Raw genomic sequence first — 24,188 nt, 5'->3', positions numbered from 1 at the left:
ACATCCCAATGTTGGAATCCCAACAGAGGGAAGGTAAGTAAACTAACTTTCCCCCAATGGCTCCCCAACCGTCCCTTCCAGCAGCCTAATGCTAATCCTCTCCGGTGGTGCCTAAACCTAACCCTCCCTCCCCGCAGCCTTGCCCTAACCCTACCCCACCGCAGCGTACCTCTCAAGTGGGCCTGCACACACTCATTCGGGGTTCCGGCGCCTAGCTTGTGACCCTAGTCAGGATTCCCGAGTCGGTATTTCGACTGCCGGGATCCAGACCGCCAGGATCCTGAGCAGATCCCACAATAGGTCTACTGGTAATCCAACTAGCTTTGTTGCCACAGGTGTCTCTTCCCTCATTGGCTCATTCAGGTAAGCCTTGCAAGGTTATAGATAACTTGTGCTTTAAAGGGACAGTGTTATTCCTTTGGCATTACACTATATGGTACAGTATTGTAATTTATTTGCACAGGTATACTGTTTGCTTAAGAGCATCTGATGTAGAAGCACAATGTTACAAGGAAGAACTCAAGCAAACTCAACTACCATACTTTAATTGTACTGAAAGTATATCCAACCTGGCAGCTCTCTGTCTTTAAATGGGTCCTCCGTGTCTGTACTTCTCCATCTTGCATCACTTTCACAAACTGGTGTTTCATATCTGTGTTTGGATCAAGCACAAATAAAGATTTTAGACTGCATCCTGTCCAAATGTTAGGAGAAAGAGTGACTAAAACAACTTGCCGTGTAGATGTTCCAGGCAAGGGGCGTCCGGTGTCTACTAAAACGCACCAACAATAGCCCGTGGATTGGTGACACTGCACCGGTTTGTAAAGACCGCCTGGCGAACACTCTGGAATTACAATTCCCTCTCGTGGATTATCTCTCGCCTCTTCTAGAGCACTTTGCCTTTCTTGATCACAGGAATTAACCTTCTCTGCATGACAATAAGAGGAATACAGTAGAGATTTGTGTCTTAGGTAACAAAGTATCTTGCTTTATAAATACGTAAGGGCCCAGATTTATCAAGCCTTGGAGAGTGATAAATTGCACGGTGATAAAGTACCAACCAATCAGCTTCTAACTTCCATGTCACAGGCTGTGTTTGAAAGATAACAGGAGCTGATTGGTTGGTTATCACCGTGCAATTTATCATTCTCCAAGACTTGATAAATTTGGGCCTAAGACATTTTACATAAGCTAATAAGAGCTCCTTACTTGTGCTTCTGTACTTATGTTATCTATTAATATGCTACTTTTTGACTTGTGTATTTCTCTATAAGCATTTTTACCAAACTAGGGACAGTTCTAGGATCTCCCAATTTGTCCTGTGGCTCAAATAAATTAAGGGTAATGGTCTAAGCGTAATCGACTGCGCTTTGAGGTGAGAGTCTTTTTACATAAATCTGGATTTTAGGGGTCTAGTTACTAAGCCGTGGACAGAGATAAATTCAACCAACCAGCTCCTAACTGTCATTTTTCAAACCTAACCTGTAACACAGGGGCAGATGTATTAACCTGGAGAAGGCATAAGGAAGTGATAAACCAGTGATATGTGCAAGGTGATAGAGGCACCAGCCAATCAGCTCCAATATGTAAATTAACAGTTAGGATCTGATTGGCTGCTACCTTTATCACCTTGCACATATCACTGGTTTATCACTTCCTTATGCCGTCTCCAGGTTAATACATCTGCCCCACAGTTAGAAGCCGATTGACTGGTACTTTATCTCCATACACTTTATCTCCATACAAGGCTTAGTAAATAGACACCTTAGTCACTTGCCAAAAATCTGCAACAAGACACCATTAAAAATTAGGAAAGGGGATATGTCCCCATGTAAGCATTATGCATGGTAATAGGCACACCAGTGTATGGAAAACGGTGCTGCACACTTGCATTACTTTCAGGTTTATTTGACATGTCCATCTCTCCCCTCCCCCTCTCTCAGGCCACTCCATGAAAGCAGCCATGGTGCCTATGTCTCAACACACTGCAAGACTAAAATAGGACCCTTATACTCAAAACCCAATGGGGTTTGTGCCATAATATCTGCACTGTACCTGACGTGGTCACATGACGACAATGCTCTACATTACTTGCTATACAAGCTGTACAGTTTAGCAAGACTTTGGCTGTTTGACAGTGAAGCATAGCCCCAAAAAGCCTTATGTTGGCCCTCTCTGGTATCCTGGCTGCCAATCCAACTCTTGGCGTCATTATTGTAACTGGAGAAAGCTTTTGCTGCTCAGACAGAATTAATTAGTTAGGAGACCAGGGGAACATATTTAGAGTGACATGTCCCCTTTTATCCATAAAAGGAGAATGCAGGTGAGTTATGAGAGCACAAAGTCGCTTGGATGTGATCCAGGTAGATTTCAAGCCAACTTACACACATTACTCAAATGGTATGGCAGAGCGGCATACCTGTGCTCTATACAATCAGTATATTTATTTATAACAGCAAAGTTCTATTCATACTAAGACACAATCCCGCACTATGCTCGGACCACTACTGTACTGTTAAATAAAGAAGCATTTTAATAAAACCTTATTATTCGCTACCAATAAATATTTCCTTTTGCTCAATCAGAAGGAATGTCCATCATATGAGATCACAGTCATAGGTTAGAAGAGGGATCACCCAACATTATTCCTATGTATACACAGAGCCAATCATTATTCATCTACTATAGTCTGCCTATAGCCTACACATAGATGGCCCCCTCTATGAACACAGTGCAAATAGCTGTGGTTTACTTTTTGTACTGGTGAACCAAGACCGGTGAACCCAGGTGCACACCATCTCACCATTCTCAAGAGTAGCCTTCACAAACTGGAAGTGCAACAAGAAATTTGGTAACTGCTCAATCCAATTAGTAATGTCATCCAGGTGCATGAAAGGGAGGGGGTTATTCTGAGCAAGAAACAAAAAAACACTAGAATCCCCCAGCGCACGTGATGACATCAGAGACAGGATTTGAAAACTACATGGTGGAACTTCAAGGCGCCTCTGAGTACTAGGGGTACCTAACATTAAGTCTAAGGGGGTTATTCAGAGATGAACGCAGATCGCAGCCAGTCAGTGGCCATTTTTCTTAGGAGCGACTGCGTGTGACATCATGCAGCTACCCCCCAAATAAAATAAAAATGGTCCACCCCCATTTTCCTGGTGCCACCCACGCCGTAACTCCGCCCCGCAACGACAACGCCTGTCACTCACACTGCGCCGGCATCCTTCAGGAATGCGGCCACAATGTGTAAGGTCAAACACACCCACAACGGTCGGTGCGCATGCGCAGACCACCTGGATGCAGCTGCGGCGAGCGACTGCGTGGCTGCATCCAGGTCTGAATCAGTCCTTAAGTCTGGGGTGCAACACCCCACAAACCGGCAAGGGCCAGACACCCCAGGGCAGCACACCATTGAGAAGTGTTAGTGAATATTAGAAAGCAGAAGCTATATAACATATACCCTAAAGCAGCCCAGCCCCAACAGTCCAGGGAACACCGTGCCTAAAACTCATCAAAACTAATAACAGCATCTATTTGACATTTACCACGTGGACCTGTATTAAGCAAATGTCATGCCCCGGACTTAGACTTAATGTTAGGTATCCCCAGTACTCAGAGGCACTTGAAGATGGCCTGGGGGCTTACCATATCTTTGCAAATATATGCAAACTGGAAGAGCCCCTAGGTTTGTGGGATGCGGAAAACTGTGCAAAGGTGGCAAGGCAGAGGTTCTTAAATGTGGTCCTCAAGGCACCCTAATGGTCCAGGTTTTAAGTTTATCCATGCTTGGTCACAGGTGACTTTATACTGTAAGTACCTCAGTCAATTTGATTTAACCATCTGTGCTAAACCAACAAAAAAAATTCCATACTCAACAGTGAAAAGGGTTCTTCACAGTAAGAGCAGTAAGGATTTGGAATTATCTGCCAGAGAAGGTAGTAATGGTGGACTCAATCAATAAATTTAAAAATGGATTAGATAAATTCCTAGCGGAAAAAAATATCCAGGGATACAGCATTTAATTAACATTAAAAATATAAATTATAATATAGGTTGAACTCGATGGACACTTGTCTTTTTTCGACCTCAACAGCTATGTAACTATGTAACTATGGTTATCTCTAAACCCTGACTGTATGAGTGGCTTCAGGACCTTGTTTGGATACCTCTGTCATAAGGTTTTATCAAAATACAACCTCATATAACTTTAGCACCATCCCTAATATATTAGTTTTTCTCTTAATATATTGCTGGTCTTAAATTTACTCTTCTTTGAGACTGAGGGAACATTGGGACTTCCATCCATGTAGCACTTTTGCGCATCTCCAATACGACGAGTGGAAAATTCAGCAGTTTTTGTTGACTGAACATGTGTCCCCGTCTGCAAAGTAAGGAGAGCTGATAAAACCAATCCCTCATCGCCCGTTTCTCTCATTTTACCAGTCTTGTTCCACAAAATGAAATCAGGGCTGCCCTAAGGGTGGTGCAACAGATGCCACCACCCAGTTCACAAAGCTGAGTGTGCAGCCTGTCTCCAGGTTGTGAGGTCACCTTGCAGCCTGGAAAGGTGCCTGGTGCATCTCTAGGACACACTCAGGTTCCTCCTCCCATGATATTGTGACTTCACTGAATCAGATGGTGCAAGCTCCTGCTCTCCTGCAAATTCTAACAACCTGCTCCACAAACAGTGCTCTTCAGTGGAACTCTAGACAAACAAATGCACTGCAAGCTAAACGGTTTTGTGCTTTACAAATGAGGTCCATTGTAGACAGACATTATTTGTGGTGAAAATGCAGCATATCAAGTCATTATGAATGTACTAACACTCATATATAAAAAGCACACCTGGAAACATGCAGCTACAGAAGTAGTAACAGGTGGCACTTCAGAACCATCGAGGATAAGAAACAAAAAAAAAAAAACTCTTACAGTGCTGTGTGAATCATTTTCTCTCAGTTCCACCACTGATGGTTAAACTTTAAATGAAATGTCTTTATTTATTTATTAAGTTTCTTATATAGCGCAGCAAATTCCATTGCGCTTTACAACTGTTCCCTAAACAAAAGGACCTAATTCAGACCTGATCGCTAGCAAGCACTTTTTGCGATCAGATAGTCACCACCTATATGGGGAGTGTATTTTAGCTGTGCAAGTGTGCGAACGCATGTGTAGCAGAGCTGTACAAACAGATCTTGTGCAGTCTCTGCGCAGCCCAGGACTTACTCAGCCGCTGCGATCACATCAGCCTGTCCGGAACCGGAATTGACGTCAGGAACCCTCCCTGCAAACGCATGGACACGCCTGCTTTTTCCCAGACACTCCTGAAAACAGTCAGTTGACACCCACAAACGCTTTCTTCCTGTCCGTTGCACAAACCCATCACTGGGCAGCGATCAGCTTTGTACCCGTGCAACGCATCTGCGCATTGCGGTGCATATGCATGCGCAGTTTGGACCTGATCACCCGCTGTGCGAAAACACACAGGTCTGAATTAGCCCCAATGATAAGACAAAACTGGGTAATAACAAACAGTCATAAAGGGTAGGAAGGCCCTGCTTGCAAGATTACGATATATGTGGAAATAGGCATAGATACACAAGGAAAGGGATATTAAATGAAAAATAAAATACGCAATAGTGTATTACAACAAACAAATCACATGCCAATCTTAATAAAGGAGTGCTTGCACCCAGTTGGAGAAATAATTCACCCCAGGGCCTTCTATATACACACTGCATGCATAAGTGGCCAAACTGAATAGTCTTACTCTATGAAAGATGATAAACAGCTTTTCAATGGTTCGCACCCCCCACACCCCCAATGCCATTAAATCAGCATCAAATATTCCATTTGAAGTCATATAAAAATTAAGAAACTAGTGTAACATTATATCAATTGATGTGATTTTTAAAATAATAAATGTCGCACTTACAAATTAACAATAAAAAGAGAGCATAACACAAATGTTGACAATATATCCTATCGACTACCAAAAGTCCAAATACACAGAAAATATCACTTAACCACAAGGCTCGGTCCTGGGCTTCTCCAAACGCTGATAAGTGATTTTTCTGCAGAGTTTGTCCTCTGGGGTTGGTAATGGCATTTCGGTGTAATATACCTTTGCTCTTGATAAAGGTAAATGTATTTATTTATTACCAGTTATTTATATAGCGCACACATATTCTGCAGCGCTTTACAGAAAACATTTTGCCCATTCACATCAGTCCCTGCCCCAGTGGAGCTTACAATCTATATTCCCTACCACATGTGCACACACACACACATTCACGCTAGGGTTAATTTTTTTTGGTTGGTTTCCAGTTAATCTACCAGTATATTTTTGGATTGTGGGAGGAAACCGTAGTACCCAGAGGAAACCCACGCAAGTACGGAGAGAATATACAAACTACGCACAGTTCAAACCAAAAAGCATGAAATGGAAAAAAGATACCACTGGAATGCTATTTATCATCTTGTATAGATGAAGAACATTCAGTTTGGCCACTTCCGCATGCAGCGTATTATATAGTCCAGAGGATCCTCGCAGTGAACGATTTATCCAACTGGTTTCAGTACTAACAATCCTGACCAAGGAAGAAAGGACTAAAAAACATTCCCTGAGAAGCAATGTGCCAACTCCTTTTCCTACTCATATCCCTGACACACCACGATGCATTATTTTAGGCTCCTTGCTGGTTAGTAGGAAGGACTGATTACGTAAAAATCCAAAAGAAATATTAACTTGGGTTTATTTTTATATAGTTTTGTAGTTTTACTGAAATAAAATGTCATCAATAAAATTTAAAAAAAATTTTTTTCCATTGACTCTTTTTTATAAACATTGTATAATGATATTAACTGTACATGCATCTACCCTTAATACAGCACATGGAGGACAACAAATACATATAAAATGTGTTTTAGGTGCTATAAGGAATAAGATTTTTCTTGTGTCTATAGCGAACAAAATCTTTGGCCAGTATTCATAAAAAAAATTCCTTTTGTGTTATGCAAATGTGGTTAAATCCAATTGTTTTCTATGCAACACTCCTCATTAAGCCTTTTTTTATATGTTTCCACGGAAGGCAGTCAATTGACCGCCAGTCGGGATCCAGGTGGTCAGTATACCGACGCCAGAATACCGACACCAGTTGGAATACCGTGAGGGGACACGCTGCGCGCGCTGCCAGGATGCCGACCACTGGGATCTCTTATGGTGTCCATATACTTGTGAGATAATCGGTGCTAACCTTTGATTTCGACCGCATCTGTGAGAGAAATTGAAGGATTGCATGAACATTTTAGGTACCTTTCGACGCGATGTGCGGGCACGCCGGTCGAATCTCACGTCTCAAAATAGTATGTGCTGCACTAAATATTTATCGCATTGCAGTGCGATTGCATGTAGTTTTAAAAACACATGCTATATATCGCACTGCAATGTGCAATGGGCACCCGCCGGGAGCGGATGGTGAGCACTCCCACTCGGCGGTGATGTGCCCATCACGTGATTACCATGCAATCTATCGCATGATCGCATGGAAATCACTTTGGCAGTTCAGGTGCAATTTCATCGCACCTGAACTGCCGGTGCGATGCCATGCGATGTCGCATCGCACGGAATCGCACAAGTGTATGGGCAACATTACTGATCGCGTTTACACATCTGGTACTATTGAAACAACAGTACTTCGCATTTGTGCTTGTGCTACTAAACGGTCAAACTCCACACTCCTACACTTGGACCTATTTATAAAATCAGCCCAAATGGCAGATTTTTGGGCAGAGATATTAAAAAACAAACACAAAACAATTTCAATTAAACCAATCCAATTTCAAATGGAATTTTTTTTCTAGAAACAAAAATGAACAGGTACAGCTGCAAATAAAATAAAAAAAAATAAAGGAAAAAATATTTATCATCATTATTATGGGCTAGATCGCTTAGAAAGTGATAAAATGGAGAGTAAAAAAATACCAGCCAATCAGGTCCTAACTACCATGTCACAGACTGTGTTTGAAAAATGGCAGTTAGGATCTGATTAGCTGGTACTTTTTCACTCTACAATTTATCACTTTTCAAGCGATGATGCATCTAGCCCTATTACTTTTAAAGGAAAAGGTGTAAATGCTTCTATTTAATTTATTTTTTACCGGTCACTGATACTGCTATCCTGAGTGTCACGATCCGGGTATCTGGACGCCATTACTTACCCTTCAGATGCCTCCTAAGGCTGGCTCAGCGTTCCAGGACCGGATCCCGCTGTTCCTGAGTTTCCACATGCAGAATGTCAGAGTGGTGATTTCATCAGCCGCGGCCTCCGCTGTGCCCGCGTGGTTAAATGTGCGCTTGTCAGTCTGGCGTCTCCTGTCTCCTGTGGCCGGCGTCGCCATTACTGTTTCAATTCTCACATGGATTACAAACCAAACTTCCCTCCAAGTGTCTGCATGGGCGCAGCCATCTTGGATTTTGTCATCTGATTATTTCCACCAATCTGCTGTCTGTATTGTTGATTTGCATAATTGCCTAGCCAACCCCTTCCTTGCTGCAGGTATAAGTATGCTGTGCCTGAGCAAGGAAGGCGTCAGTGCTTTGGTTGTCTAACCTAGTTCCAGTTTGTCTCTCTCCTGTGGTTGTCTTCCAGGTTCCAGCTCCTGTCTCCAGACTTCTGCTATAGAGACCCGCACCAGCATTCCATTTGCGGTGTAGCCTGACTCTCCGATCCATTCTGGACTCACCTGTTTCCAGCTACAACAATCACCTGCTTCCAGCCCAGCTTCCAGCAGTGTATAGCTTCTCTTAAAGGGCCGGTGTCCTTTTCTGCAGTTTACCACTCTCCACCGGTATTATTATTTCACCGCTCTCAAACAATCACCTGCTTCCAGCCCAGCTTCCAGCAGTGTATAGCTTCTCTTAAAGGGCCGGTGTCCTTTTCTGCAGTTTACCACTCTCCACCGGTATCATTATTTCACCGCTCTCAAACTCCAAACTTCATTATTATTTCATCGCTCTCAAGTTCGTTTATTATTTAACTGGTTCCAGCCAGTATCCACTCCGTACCAACAACAGTCTGGTTCCAGCCAGTATCCACAGCAGCCGTTTTACCTTCAGCAGCCCAGCCTTTCCTGGAACATCAGCTGGTACGATCCTGGGTTCTCTCCATTGCTACAGTCAGGCCTGGTAAGGACTTTCCAACTAGAAGATTATAAGAACTGTCTCACACTACCAGTGCCTGTGGCCCTTGCCACCCTGTAGTACCCAGGAATTGTATTTATCCTCTGTTGACTTTTATGTTTCCTTTTACTGCTGCTGTGTTACGGAGTTTGTCATAATAAACATCATTGACTTTTATCCTGGTTGTCGTGGTCACGCCTTCGGGCAGTTATTCTACATGTTACTTACATGTCTAGGGGTCTGATACAACCTCCCAGGTTCCGTTACATCTCAGCCCCTACAACTGAGGCTGCCTCCCGTCAGCTCAGGCCCTCAGTTGTGACAGTAAGCACTGACCAAATGAATCCAGCCGGAGACCAGGATCAAGCGGCCAGGCCGATGCAAGAACTGGCAGCCCGACTTGAACATCAGGAGGCTGCACAGGGCCACATCATCCGCTGTCTCCAGGATCTCTCTACACGGCTGGATGGGATTCAAACGACCCTCCGTGGACCTGGCACGTCCGGTGCGTCCACTACAGTAACACCAGCTGTAACCCCACCCACCTTACCCATTTCCAGTCCACATCTTCATCTTCCAACGCCAGCAAAATTTGATGGATCTCCAAGGTTCTGCAGGGGATTTCTCAATCAATGTGAAATCCACTTTGAGCTTCTACCTGGCAATTTCTTCAGTGACCGTACCAAAATTGCCTATATCATCTCCCTTCTCAGTGGCTCAGCCCTTGACTGGGCATCACCTTTATGGGAGAAGTCTGATCCCCTGCTATCCTCCTATACTGACTTTGTAGCTACATTCAGGCGCATCTTCGACGAGCCAGGCCGGATAACATCTGCTTCATCTGAGATTCTCCGTTTACGCCAGGGAACACGTACTGTGGGACAGTATCTTATACAGTTTAAAATCCTGGCATCCGAACTGGCATGGAACGTCGAGGCCCTGTATGCTGCATTCTGGCATGGCTTATCAGAACGCATCAAGGATGAGTTAGCTACCAGAGACTTGCCCTCTAAGTTGGATGAGCTAATTTCTCTTTGCACGAAGGCTGATCTACGTTTCAGAGAGAGAGCAACCGAGCGAGGAAGATCATCTACTCCTAAATCTTCTGCTCCTCCTCCTCGTCAACCATCTCCATCCAAGGATGAGCCTATGCAAATTAGTCGTTCCCGTCTATCTCCCGCTGAGCGCCGAAGACGTCTCTCTGAGTCTCTCTGTCTCTACTGTGCAGCTCCGTCGCACACTATCAATGCCTGTCCCAAACGTCCGGGAAACTCCAGATCCTAGCTCGCCAAGGAGAGGGCCGGCTAGGAGTAATGATCTCCTCTCCATCTCCTCATGACTGTAACCTCCCAGTGTCGCTCCAAATTGCTCAACGTTACAGGAACGTCATTGCCCTCCTTGATTCCGGAGCAGCTGGGAATTTCATAACCGAAGCTTATGTTAAACGGTGGTCCCTACCCACCGAGAGACTGTCCTCGTCCATCTCTTTGACTGCCGTGGATGGCAGCAAGATTTTTGACGCAGTCATTTCCTTAAGGACTCTTCCAGTTCGTCTGAGAGTGGGAGTTCTTCATTCTGAGTATATTTCTTTTTTAGTGATTCCAAGAGCCACACATCCAGTGGTTTTAGGCCTTCCATGGCTCCGTCTCCACAACCCATCAATTGACTGGACGACTACGCAAATACTGGCATGGGGTCCCTCCTGTGCTGAGACTTGTTTAGCCAAAGTTCTTCCTGTTTGTTCTTCCTTCCCCAGGTCATCTGATGTTCCGCCTCCTCCATATCAAGACTTCACGGACGTGTTCAGTAAAGCCTCTGCTGATATCCTTCCTCCTCATAGAGAATGGGACTGCCCAATCGACCTCATTCCAGGGAAGGTTCCACCGCGAGGCCGAACTTATCCGTTGTCTCTGCCTGAGACACACTCCATGGAAGAGTACATCAAAGAGAACCTGGCGAAGGGTTTCATCCGACCATCTTCTTCTCCAGCCGGCGCAGGCTTCTTCTTCGTTAAGAAGAAAGACGGTGGTCTGCGTCCGTGCATCGACTACAGAGGTCTGAACGACATTACCGTCAAGAACCGATACCCTTTACCCCTGATTACCGAGCTCTTTGATAGAGTTAGTGGTGCAACTATTTTCACAAAGCTGGACTTGAGGGGTGCCTACAATCTCATCCGAATCCGTGAGGGTGACGAGTGGAAGACCGCCTTTAACACCCGTGACGGACATTATGAGTACCTCGTCATGCCCTTCGGATTGAGCAACGCTCCAGCAGTCTTCCAGCACTTCGTGAATGAGATTTTCAGGGACATCTTGTACCGCCATGTCGTGGTTTATCTAGACGACATCCTCATCTTTGCTAATAATCTCGAAGATCATCGTTTCTGGGTAAAAGAGGTTCTTTCCCGTCTCCGTGTCAATCACCTCTATTGTAAATTGGAGAAGTGTGTGTTTGAAGTTAAAACCATTCCGTTTCTAGGTTACATTGTGTCCGGTTCCGGACTAGAGATGGATCCTGAGAAACTCCAAGCAATCCAGAATTGGCCTATACCCTTAAGCCTCAAAGGGGTCCAGAGGTTCTTAGGGTTCGCCAATTATTATAGAAAATTTATACGAGACTTTTCCACCATCGTGGCGCCTATCACTGCATTAACCAAGAAAGGTGCTAATCCGTCCAAGTGGTCCGAGGAAGCTACACAGGCCTTTCACCTTCTGAAGCAACGGTTCATCTCTGCACCAGTTCTGAAACAGCCCGACACCGACTCTCCTTTTATCTTAGAGGTAGATGCCTCCTCCGTTGGAGTAGGAGCAGTGTTATCCCAGAGGGCCAAAGATGGACATCTACATCCTTGCAGTTTCTTCTCCCGGAAGTTCTCCCCAGCTGAGCGCAACTATGCCATTGGCGATCAGGAGTTGCTAGCCATCAAGCTCGCTCTGGAGGAGTGGAGATACCTGTTGGAGGGAGCTTCCCACTCAATCACCATACTTACCGACCACAAAAATCTTTTATATCTCAAAGGCGCACAATGTCTGAATCCTCGTCAGGCCAGATGGGCACTTTTCTTCTCTAGGTTTGACTTTAAACTCCAGTTCTGTCCGGGTTCTCAGAATCGTAAGGCCGATGCCCTTTCCCGCTCATGGGAGCAAGAAAATGAGTCCGAGTCTGCAGACAAGCATCCTATTATTAATCCGTTGGCATTCTCCACGGTAGGGATGGACTCTACGCCTCCACCAGGGAAAAGTTTTGTTAAGCCAGTTCTAAGGAAGAAGCTCATGCATTGGGCCCATGCTTCCCGTTTTGCTGGACATACAGGCATTCAGAAAACCCTTGAATTTATTTCTAGGTCCTACTGGTGGCCAACTCTGAAGAAGGACGTTATGGAATTTATTGCCTCCTGCCCAAAGTGTGCCCAACACAAAGTCTCCCGCCAGTCGCCTGCGGGGCAACTGGTTCCATTATCTGTTCCCCGTCGACCTTGGACCCATTTGTCGATGGACTTTGTTTCCGATCTACCTATCTGCAACAAGTTTAATACCATCTGGGTGGTAGTTGACCGGTTCACCAAGATGGCACATTTCATCCCTCTCACCGGTCTTCCGTCAGCTTCCAAGTTGGCTCAAGTGTTTATACAAGAGATCTTCCGACTTCACGGTCTTCCTGAAGAGATCATCTCGGATCGTGGAGTACAATTTGTAGCCAAATTTTGGCGAAGTTTGTGTCAAGCCCTCCAAGTCAAGTTAAAGTTTTCCACGGCTTACCATCCTCAGACCAATGGTCAAACCGAGAGGGTGAATCAGGACTTGGAGGCCTTCCTCTGTATATATGTGTCTTCCTCTCAAGATGACTGGGTTCAACTTCTTCCTTGGGCCGAGTTCAGCCACAACAATCAATACCATTCCTCATCTTCTTCTACACCATTCTTCATTAATTATGGATTCCACCCTAAAGTCCCAGAATTCCAACCGCTTCCCGCAACTTCTGTTCCAGCAGTGGATGTCACCTTGCGTCAGTTTTCAAATAACTGGAGGAACGTCCGCGCAGCCCTGCTTAAAGCCTCATTCAGGTATAAGAAGTTTGCCGATAGGAAGCGTAGAGCGGTTCCTGCTCTCAAGATGGGTGATCGTGTGTGGCTGTCCACGAAGAATTTGAGGTTGAGAGTTCCCAGCATGAAATTTGCACCTCGCTACATCGGACCCTTCAAGATTGAACAAGTCATCAATCCTGTTGCCTACAGGTTACAGTTACCATCCTTCTTGAAAATACCCAGGACATTTCATGTTTCTTTGTTGAAACCGCTGATCCTGAATCGGTTTCATTCCGCACTTCCTCCAGCTCCCAAAGTTCAGACTCAACGGGGAGTCGAGTACGAGGTGGCCAAGATTTTGGACTCACGTTTCCGTTACGGTCAGTTACAATACCTCATTGACTGGAAGGGCTATGGTCCTGAAGAACGCTCTTGGACCAATGCCTCAGACGTCCATGCTCCTGCCTTGGTCCGAAATTTCCACGCAAAGTTTCCTTTAAAGCCTAAGAAGTGTCCTGGGGCCACTCCTAAAGGGGGGGGTGCTGTCACGATCCGGGTATCTGGACGCCATTACTTACCCTTCAGATGCCTCCTAAGGCTGGCTCAGCGTTCCAGGACCGGATCCCGCTGTTCCTGAGTTTCCACATGCAGAATGTCAGAGTGGTGATTTCATCAGCCGCGGCCTCCGCTGTGCCCGCGTGGTTAAATGTGCGCTTGTCAGTCTGGCGTCTCCTGTCTCCTGTGGCCGGCGTCGCCATTACTGTTTCAATTCTCACATGGATTACAAACCAAACTTCCCTCCAAGTGTCTGCATGGGCTGCCATCTTGGATTTTGTCATCTGATTATTTCCACCAATCTGCTGTCTGTATTGTTGATTTGCATAATTGCCTAGCCAACCCCTTCCTTGCTGCAGGTATAAGTATGCTGTGCCTGAGCAAGGAAGGCGTCAGTGCTTTGGTTGTCTAACCTAGTTCCAGTTTGTCTCTCTCCTGTGGTTGTCTTCCAGGTTCCAGCTCCTGTCTCCAGACTTCTGCTATAGAGACCCGCACCAGCATTCCATTTGCGGTGTAGCCTGACTCTCCGATCCATTCTGGACTCACCTGTTTCCAGCTACAACAATCACCTGCTTCCAGCCCAGCTTCCAGCAGTGTATAGCTTCTCTTAAAGGGCCGGTGTCCTTTTCTGCAGTTTACCACTCTCCACCGGTATTATTATTTCACCGCTCTCAAACAATCACCTGCTTCCAGCCCAGCTTCCAGCAGTGTATAGCTTCTCTTAAAGGGCCGGTGTCCTTTTCTGCAGTTTACCACTCTCCACCGGTATCATTATTTCACCGCTCTCAAACTCCAAACTTCATTATTATTTCATCGCTCTCAAGTTCGTTTATTATTTAACTGGTTCCAGCCAGTATCCACTCCGTACCAACAACAGTCTGGTTCCAGCCAGTATCCACAGCAGCCGTTTTACCTTCAGCAGCCCAGCCTTTCCTGGAACATCAGCTGGTACGATCCTGGGTTCTCTCCATTGCTACAGTCAGGCCTGGTAAGGACTTTCCAACTAGAAGATTATAAGAACTGTCTCACACTACCAGTGCCTGTGGCCCTTGCCACCCTGTAGTACCCAGGAATTGTATTTATCCTCTGTTGACTTTTATGTTTCCTTTTACTGCTGCTGTGTTACGGAGTTTGTCATAATAAACATCATTGACTTTTATCCTGGTTGTCGTGGTCACGCCTTCGGGCAGTTATTCTACATGTTACTTACATGTCTAGGGGTCTGATACAACCTCCCAGGTTCCGTTACATCTCAGCCCCTACAACTGAGGCTGCCTCCCGTCAGCTCAGGCCCTCAGTTGTGACACTGAGATGTCAATTGCCCTGATTCCGAGTTGTTCGCTCTCTGCTATTTTTAGCAGAATTGCTAATAGGCTAAAATCTTGCAGTTCTGCGCATGCGTATGCACAGCAGGGGGCACGCGCTAAGCAATTTTACACAAAACTATGCTATTTTACTCACGGGTGAACAAAGCTTTTCAATCGCTCTGCTGATCGCAGTGTGATTGACAGGAAGTGGGTGTTTCTGGGCAGAAACTGGCCGTTTTCCGGGAGTGTGCTAAAAAACGCAGGCGTGCCATGTAAAAACGCAGGAGTGGCTGAAGAAACGGAGGAGTGGCTGTCCGGACGCAGGGCGTGTTTGTGACGTCAAACCAGGAACTAAACGGACTGAGGTGATCGGAATCTAGGAGTAAGTCTCGAGCTACTCAGAAACTGCAAGGAATTAATAGCAGAATTGCGAATCTTTCGTTAGCAATTCTGCTATTAATGGCCCTCATTCCGAGTTGTTCGCTCGCTAGCAGATTTTAGCAGCATTGCACACGCTAAGCCGCCGCCCTCTGGGAGTGTATTTTAGTTTAGCAGAATAGCGAACGAAAGATTAGCAGCCCGTTTCGTTTCCTGGTTTGACGTCACAAACACGCCCTGCGTTCGGACAGCCACTGCCCCGTTTCTCCAGACACTCCTGCGTTTTATCCTGGCACGCCTGCGTTTTTCTGCACACTCCCTGAAAACGGTCAGTTTCCGCCCAGAAACACCCACTTCCTGTCAATCACACTCCGATCACTACAACGATGAAAATTCTTCGCTCGGCCGTGAGTAAATCTACAAAGTTTTGTGCAAAAATACTTAGCACATGCGCACTGCGTACCATGCGCATGCGCATTTTTGCCTTAATCGCTCCGTTGCGAAAATCTGCAACGAGCGAACAACTCGGAATGACCCCCAATAGCAGAATTGCTAATCTTTCATTAGAAATTCTGCTAAGCTAAGATACACTCCCAGAGGGCGGCGGCCTAGCGTGTGCAATGCTGCTAAAAGTAGCTAGCAAGCGAACAACTTGGAATGAGGGCCTATATGCGTTATGGACAGCACCTGTCCCAGCACTGTTAAACAGTAGAGAGTTCTGTTCAGGGGCATGATCTAAATATTTGAGGTGTGACCACGCCCCCTTAGAAAAAAATAGAGAGAAGAAAAATGCTAATTCAGCCATGAGAAAATCCAGGAGGGGACGTGCGATCAGTGTAGACTGTTGCTACTTGTACTTCTCAGCGGCAGCAACCTCCCTGGCTGCACTGCAGTGCAGAACACAACAGTGTGTGCTGGGCTGAGGACAAGATTTTCTACTGCTGCCAAATAAGAGGTGGAGGGCACTGAGCCCCACCACCAGGCACGGGTAATTGGTACCCATTCTCCCCTCTCTCTGTGCCACTGTAGGTGATTGCAAATGCAGATAGTAGCCCATGATGAGTACTGAAGGGTGTTAAGGACCTGTGTGTGTGTCTGCCGGTGAGTATGTGATATGGGTGTCACTTACCCCCTCTGTTTCTCATGTTTCCACCAGTAGCCTCGCCGGTGTCTTTAGACTCTGCCTAGGGCCACCTAACAAGCAGCAGTCACAGCCAATCCCTTTCTGATTGGCCGATCTACCTCCTTGGTGCCTGATTACTCTGCCTGTATGAAATCATGCTTGAAGGTCAAGCCTTGCTCCCAACGTGCTCTGCGTTGATTGACTGAGATGCAGAGCGTGTCTTTTCTAAATCACTAAGGAATCAGGGAGGAGATTAAGGGAATAGGAGGGGCATCCCTCTTCTCCTCAGGCCGGACCGCCTCTTGCTGCTTCTTTGTTACGGTCAGCCGCAGCTATTGCACTCCACCATATAGTGAACTGCCCTGGCCTGCCATGGCGCCCAGGGCATGTGCCCCACTCGCCCCGCCCTTGTTATGCCCCTGCTCCTTGTTAAAACGCTTGATATATTTGAAATTTTCGATCATGTCCCCCCTTTCCCTTCTCTGCTCCAAACTATACATGTTAAGGTCTTTTAGTCTTTCCGGGTATGTTTTGTTCTGTAGGCCATGCACCATTTTAGTTGCCTTTCTTTGTATAGTCTCTAATGTCAATATGGCCTCCAGAACTGCACACAGTATTCTAGATGAGGATGTACCAATGACCTATACAGTGACATTATTACTTCTTCCTTTCTGCTGCTGATTCCTCTCCTATGTGACCAAGCATCTTACTTTCTTTTCTCATTGCTTTATTACATTGCTTCCTGTCTTATAACAACCTGAAAGTGCAATTTCAGGATCAAAGTTTCGCTGTGCATATGCATATCATTAGAAAATGGCCCAGTGGTGGAGATTTTTTTTTATCAGGGTGTTAAGCAGTAACAGAAAACTATACCTTTTGCCACTTTTTCATAAACAGGCCCTTTTTTTATACCTATATCATGATTTTTACAGTTAATAACTGATCAGCTTTCATACATGTTCTTTTTACAATGTGCTGGCTGTCTCCCAGGCTCCCAAGCAACCTGAGGAACTTTTCCAGCCGCACAGTAAGACCCATGGCCAGAGCTGGCCAATGTTCTGGGGACCAGTCAAGAAACTTTGCCCATCTCCTCTTTACAGGCATCCTTAAGCTCTCCAGCTTTTGTTGCTCTACAGGACCCTGAGTGCAATGCCAGCTAGAAGTGGAACAACATATATTGTTAGAAGATGGCAGGGCGTACTGGGACTTGTAGTTCTGCCACAGCTGAAGAACCGTAGGTTGCTTGCCTATTTAAACATAATTTTAATTTAAAAGTTCTTGTTTTCCGTTTCTCTTTCTCCTCATGCAGTCAACTGATGAAGTTGGTAATGTTAACATTACAGCACATGCTGTGGAAAAAAAAATCTAGGCAAACACATGTACTACATTAGGTCATTACCTGCTGTATGAAAAGTTTATATGAACGCTCAATCTTTACCTGGCAACCAGCCGCTAGACAGTCAAGAGACAGATTGACAGGTTGTAAGTTGTAAATAAATAGGCTTTTTTTCTCTACTTCGCCATGAGTCGAGTGTTTACAAGTGACCCGTACAGATGTGCCCTCTGCCACCACTAAGGTATCACAGCACACATTGCAATATATTATTACAGTATTGCACAAACTTTCCATGGCATTCATAAATAGTAGTTAAATGCGTCATTAAGTTGTGGCATTCAGTGTTTGGAAGAAGGAGAACATAAGCCCTTGTAGGACTGGAGGAAAGCTTAATATTTAAAAGGTTTATGTTATAAGCTTAAATTGCTTATGGACACAAGTGTTTGAGTTATAGTTTGAAACGATCTCATAAGCATAAAATAAACGGTTTGCAGTTCAAGCTGTAGAAGTAAAATAAAAAAGAAGTTTTGTTTCCTACAGATGTGTCCACCTCTATATATAAATCAGCGAGTGCTTTATCCTTGAAAGAGCCTGGAGTTATTATTATGCACAAATACTCTGTTATTATTAAATTACTTGTGGCAGACTTTTCTACTGATGTATTCTAGTGTGACTGTTTTTATAATGGTATAATTCTAGGTTTACTGCATGACTGGGTAAATTACTATTACTGGCTAAGTTACATCAGGGCCCTACAGGTGCTCAAACTTCAATGTATATAGAAAAGAAGAAGAAAAACGCAAACTTCAGTTTTACCAGGCTTATAGCCATTGGAAGTCAGTTAGCAAGTGCAAAAGAACCGAAGTAAAATTCCGTATGGTGGACAATCTTGGTGCAAAGCCGTACCCATGCATGGGTTATTAGTGCAAGATAGCAGTGTTGGGAGTTGGGAGGAGAAATTTGCGCCAGCTGAGGCAAGGCGTTTTTGGAACGATAGAGTCCCTTGCAAATTATGTGCAAGAGTAGTAAAAATAAAAGGCTTTATTCAATGAAAGGGGCGGTTCTAAGGAAGAAGGACGGTGGACATTGTTGTGATGTTTAGAATTCTATACCCAGCACACTGCTAGACTGCATATGCTACTATTGCAAAATGGAACTCTTCTCAATCTTGAATATGGATGGAAATATCCAATTCTTGTGTACATTTTTATTTTATTTCTTTTGTGAGTAATGTGTGCCCATTTTGCAACCAACTTTGGATCATCCCCTGCAGTGGGTGGAGAAGAGAAGTTCCATTCTGGGGTAAGGATTTCTAGAATATTTGTATTCAAGGATTTTAAATAAATGGAATGCCTGAATCTCACCCAATATTAACACCCATGTATAATGCTCACGTGCACCCTTTGGCTCATATGTTGTGTGTAAATCTGGCTCTGGTGCTAGCCAGTACCTCCTCAGCCATTTACCTCACCACACATCGCTGCAACACACAACTGTTCCAGGGCAAACCTACTGCTCAGCTTGGTAACTGTTATATCTATTTAAACAATACAGGCTGGGGAAGGACTTGAACTGTGATGGGAATTGAACAGCAAAATAAAAAAATTCTAAATCTTTAGAACTAGTATGAAGGGCAAACAAACATAATATGGGGCGTAAGTAGAAAAAGAGTCAAAAGTTAAAGAATTAATTGCAGCCTTCTATAAACTAGTGTTATACATATAAGATTGCCTTCAAACTACAACAACAATACAGTATATGAGGTGATAAACACATACATACTAAAAGTTTAGTATATATGAACTACTTGGAAAAATTAAGAGAAAGGCACCCCTCTTTTCAAGTGCTTGGGATTGACAGTCATCCAGTAAAGTAGTATTCTTGTCAGTGCTTTTTATATAAGTAGTGTCAAAAAACCTGAATTGGGACATGTAATGGAAACTAACAGAGAACTAGTATGCAAACTGTAAGACACTGTAAAGCATATCATCCCTTCCAATGTATTTATCAAGCAACTCCTTGAGCTGTGCCTCATTTCCAGGCAACAACATAAACAAATCAATATAGCAAACTAAAACAATATAAGCTTGGACAATATGGAATCAACAAAATATAGTTGTTGTTGTTATCATATTGATTCATTACAAGAGTAGCACACAGTGGGACCACATTAGACCCCATTGCTGTACCCTGTAGTTGCAATAAAAAGGTGTAAGGTGGCCTCATTAAGCAGTATTAAACAGCCAAACGGAAGACCTGTATGATGTGGATTGGAAATGAGAAAGTTACTCACAAGAGCTCCATTTAAGGAGGGGAGAGTCCCCATGTTAGAGTGCCTCTGTGGGTAGGAGGGGAGAAGGGCCTCTGTGGGTAGGAGGGGAGAAAGATTGGAGAATACCTATTTTCCAGAGCTACTAAAGAGGGGCAGAGTCACCATGCAGAATAGCCCCACAGACTGTGAAGGGAAGATACTATTTGGACAGTTGAGTGAAATATGAGAGACTGAGTTTGTAGGGTAAGAAAGTGATGTTCAGCTGTCATACTTCTTATTTTACAGTATGACATATGGATAAGAAATTTGCAGAAATTAATAATTTTTCTATGTTTGACCTAATTCATGTGCTGGAGGAAAAATTAATGGAAAGTGTATTGTGTGATAAGAGATGGTCTGGCACCCAATGTTTTCCAACAATGTATTTTGCTTTACTGCATTTACAGTATCACATACCTGTATCAACATCTGTCTACAGCTTATCGCTATTAAATATAATGTACGGGAACCCATACTGCACTTACCACCCATCCTCATGTGCTAGCCTAGGAAGAAAACTACAAAGAAGAAGAAGAAGCGTAAAACCTAAATGAGCATCTTAAAACACATGCAGAGTGACAGGGGATTACATATGGAAGACAATATGTGCTAGTTTTCATGTACACTTCTATGTGGAGTAAAGAGAAATTAGCAAAGACATTGGTCATTAATTCATCACACAGAACTCAATATTTGTCACATAGGAATGTAGTGATCAAAAATTTTTAGATGGAAGGGCTTTGTATGATGTTTACGTGACCCCAAAACAGGTCAAATGGAACCCTGTTAATACTGTTGGCTAACAATTGTACAAAAATACATTTTGAGGTCAGGGCCAAAACCACATCTCGATTTACAGCACCCACTCTCATGCACTGGCTTCCCTTTCCCTATAAATTCCAATTCACATTCCTCACTCCCACATACAGTACATTTAGTAGCCCTCACCCCAGTACCCTCTCACATTTAAGTATGATCTCATCTCCCTCCACACTCCTGCCTCCCATTTCAATCTGCCAATGGCTGCTGCTGCTCTTCCAAACTGATAACCTCTTCTCAATCCGCCTCCCAGTTTTTGCCTGTGCTGCTCCCCACCACTGGAATTCCCTCCCCTATCCCAATCTCTGTAAAACGTCAAATGGGGTCTCTTTAGAAAACCTACCAGCTCTCGTCTTAAACCACCCCTTTTGCCCTAGTACACGTAGAGGTCCATAAACTTAACCTTGGGGAGAGATTAAGTGAACATAGATAAAGTACCAGCCAATCAGCTCCTAACTGTCAATTACACAGGATGTAACATGGCAGTTAGGAGCTGCTTGGCTGGAACGTTATCTCCATCCAGTTTTCCAAGGCTTACTACATAGACCCCTTACCTATTACTGTCACCCATGTCAGTCCCCATCCCCTATAGATTGCAAATAATGAGATGGGTGCAGTTTCCTCATGTATTCTTCCTTTACTAACATGGCACCCACACCTTGTTCCAGGGGACTTCTCTACTGCCCATGTGAAAATCTCTGGGAAAATGACTGCTGCATAATTTTCCCAGTGATTTGTGCTGCTGCTGCACCACCGATGCGAGAAGTTGGAAAGTATTTAATAGGTGCAGGGTGTGCAGTGTGCCCCCTCGCCCCGTGTGCACCACACACCAAGAATGGATACACCACTGCCTATTATCCTAGGATGACCTTTACAATTTGGACCCCTGTCTGCACTGCTATAACTCAGTGGCACATGCAGGGGGGTTCTATGAGCACTCGGAAACCTGTTGTCTGAGACAGAGACAGCTGTGTCTCCGTCTGAGCACTAACTGTAATCACAACCGCAATGGCAGCGGCCGGGAGCTCTGATAAGCAGAGTTCAGTCTTTGCATAACAAGCTGCAGCTCATGATCTGTCTTTACCAAAGCATCTCCCTCCCTCACAATTAGTTTGCAGGGCAGTGGCCACTGTGAGTCTCCTCTGCTCTGTCCCTGGTATGTGTGTACAAAGCATGTTTGTATGACCCATAGCCTATGTGTGAGGTGTGGTATGTATATATTGCTTGTATGCAGTTGCATCACAATCGGGGTGCGGCCTGCACCTGGGTTTCAGCCACTGAGGGGTGACACCAAATTGTTGACTTCTCTTCAGCGTCAGAAACTGCACTGTGATATTATGTACTGCACTTGTACTGATCCCCGGGGGCAGCCCCCCCACCCGCAGCCCCCCCACCCCACCCCCACCATAGGGTCTGGACTGCTAGGCCACGCCCCTGCACGTGAGGCTACACCCTTTTCCAGCAGGGCCACACCCCTTTTGCAGCGCATTTACTGTGCCCTCCGCAACAGGTGTTGCTGGAATTAGTGATGCTTCTCTTTGTATGTATGTATGTACAGTAGTGTGTTATGTATGTGTGTATGTGTGCAATATGTGTATGTGTGTTATTTAGTGTAAGGACATATACATATATGTATATTTTTTTATACACACACACATCACATCAGATAGATGTGTGTGGAAAGATAAAATAATAGAAAAAGTAAAAAACTATAGTTCAGACACTCCTTTAACAATATAAGGTGTCAGCTAACCCCTAAATATTCGGCAGGGATAGGCTGCCTTTAGATTTGGATATGGAAAAAGGGGGGATTGGGGTGTCAGCGACCAACAGTGTCTGATAAGTTATATAAATATGAAGAATATTGCAAGATACGTCTTAGAAAAAAATAACAATATATTTATTTATACAATTTAAAACATAGAGATGGGCTAAAAAAAGGAGTGGAGGATATAAAACTGAAGATACATAAAGTAAAAAAATATAAATAGCTAGAACCCTGGATCACATAAATTCAGTAAAATCAATATTATACTGATAAAAAGTTTAAGATAAGAGAGTGTTGCTTATCTTTTAAAAACGGAGAGTCATTAGAGGTACACCCAACGCGTTTCGTCCATCAGACTTCATCAAGGGGCAAGGGACTACTGAGCCGACACTCTTATTTATAGCAGCTATGATTAAGGATAAGTGATTGTGACATCACTTCCTGTAGAAATTAGCATTCATAGTCTTAGCACAAAGTCTTGTGTAAACATAGGTAAGGAGTAGTACAACCGATGGTAAACCCAGATAACTATTTATATTATAAAAATGAGTTTTGTAATTAAAGATATGATGAAAGAACCATATATATTGGTAGATGCTCAATTAGCTTAGTGATATCATTCACGTGCTCGAAAGGGAGGGGTATTTCTAAGCAAGAAAAAAAGGCATTTGTTTCCCCCAGCACCCTGAATGATAACCGTAACCAGATATAAATTCCACATGATAACAGAATTCAGAGATCTTCGTTACACATATTTGCGCAAATGTGTGAATAAGCCCCAAAGCCGCATCAAGGCGTCTCTGTATATTTGGGGTCCCTAGCGCTATATCTAGGTGCAGGGTGTGGCACCCCAAAACACCAGCGTAAGCCAGAAAGCCCAGCGTAGCATACCAGTGATAAAAAATATAGTGTTAATAAATTAGTATTTAGGAAGACGAAGCTATAGAGAAAGTGATACAAAAATGAAATGCAATTAAAATAGAGAAATAGTGTTAAGAAATTAATAAGTGAAAAGTGTTAATAGAATGTAAAGGTATGCCACACTAAGGCCATCCAGCTCAGCCAGTCCAGAGGCACCACACCTCACACCTCCATTACCCCAATCTGGGTCTAAGATTAACCAGCAAGGAGCCACATGATAATGGCTCCTTACTACAATATGTCTAAGCTAAGAGCTACCTACCTTGGAGCAACCCCATAATGCTCCCTGTGGCATGTCAGGGCCTGCACCTCCTCCTAAAGCAGGAACCTCTCTGCCTCTCACAACAGACATATATATTGGTAGATGCTCAATTAGCTTAGTGATATGTGATGATGAAAGAACCGTCCGGGATATATATATTTAGAGATGAGCGGGTTCGGTTCCCTGAGAACCGAACC

At 44.3% G+C, this 24,188-nt stretch overlaps 1 protein-coding gene across 3 annotated transcripts in view; it reads right to left on the bottom strand.

Annotated features, from left to right (window-relative positions):
* Positions 1–24,188, bottom strand: part of SMOC1 (SPARC related modular calcium binding 1) — a 255,578-nt gene that overhangs the window by 37,765 nt on the left and 193,625 nt on the right. For all 3 annotated transcript variants that reach the window (XM_063947205.1, XM_063947206.1, XM_063947207.1), the window contains 2 exons: positions 736–928; positions 570–652 (listed from right to left, as the gene is read on the bottom strand). In XM_063947205.1, coding sequence (XP_063803275.1) covers positions 570–652; positions 736–928 — 276 coding nt within the window. The remainder of the gene's footprint in view (positions 1–569; positions 653–735; positions 929–24,188) is intronic.

The sequence above is a fragment of the Pseudophryne corroboree genome, chromosome 12, assembly GCF_028390025.1.
Source record: "Pseudophryne corroboree isolate aPseCor3 chromosome 12, aPseCor3.hap2, whole genome shotgun sequence".
NCBI classification, from domain to species: Eukaryota; Metazoa; Chordata; class Amphibia; order Anura; family Myobatrachidae; genus Pseudophryne; species Pseudophryne corroboree.
Note: the sequence above shows the minus strand (reverse complement) of the source record. Positions and strands in the feature narration are given on the sequence as shown.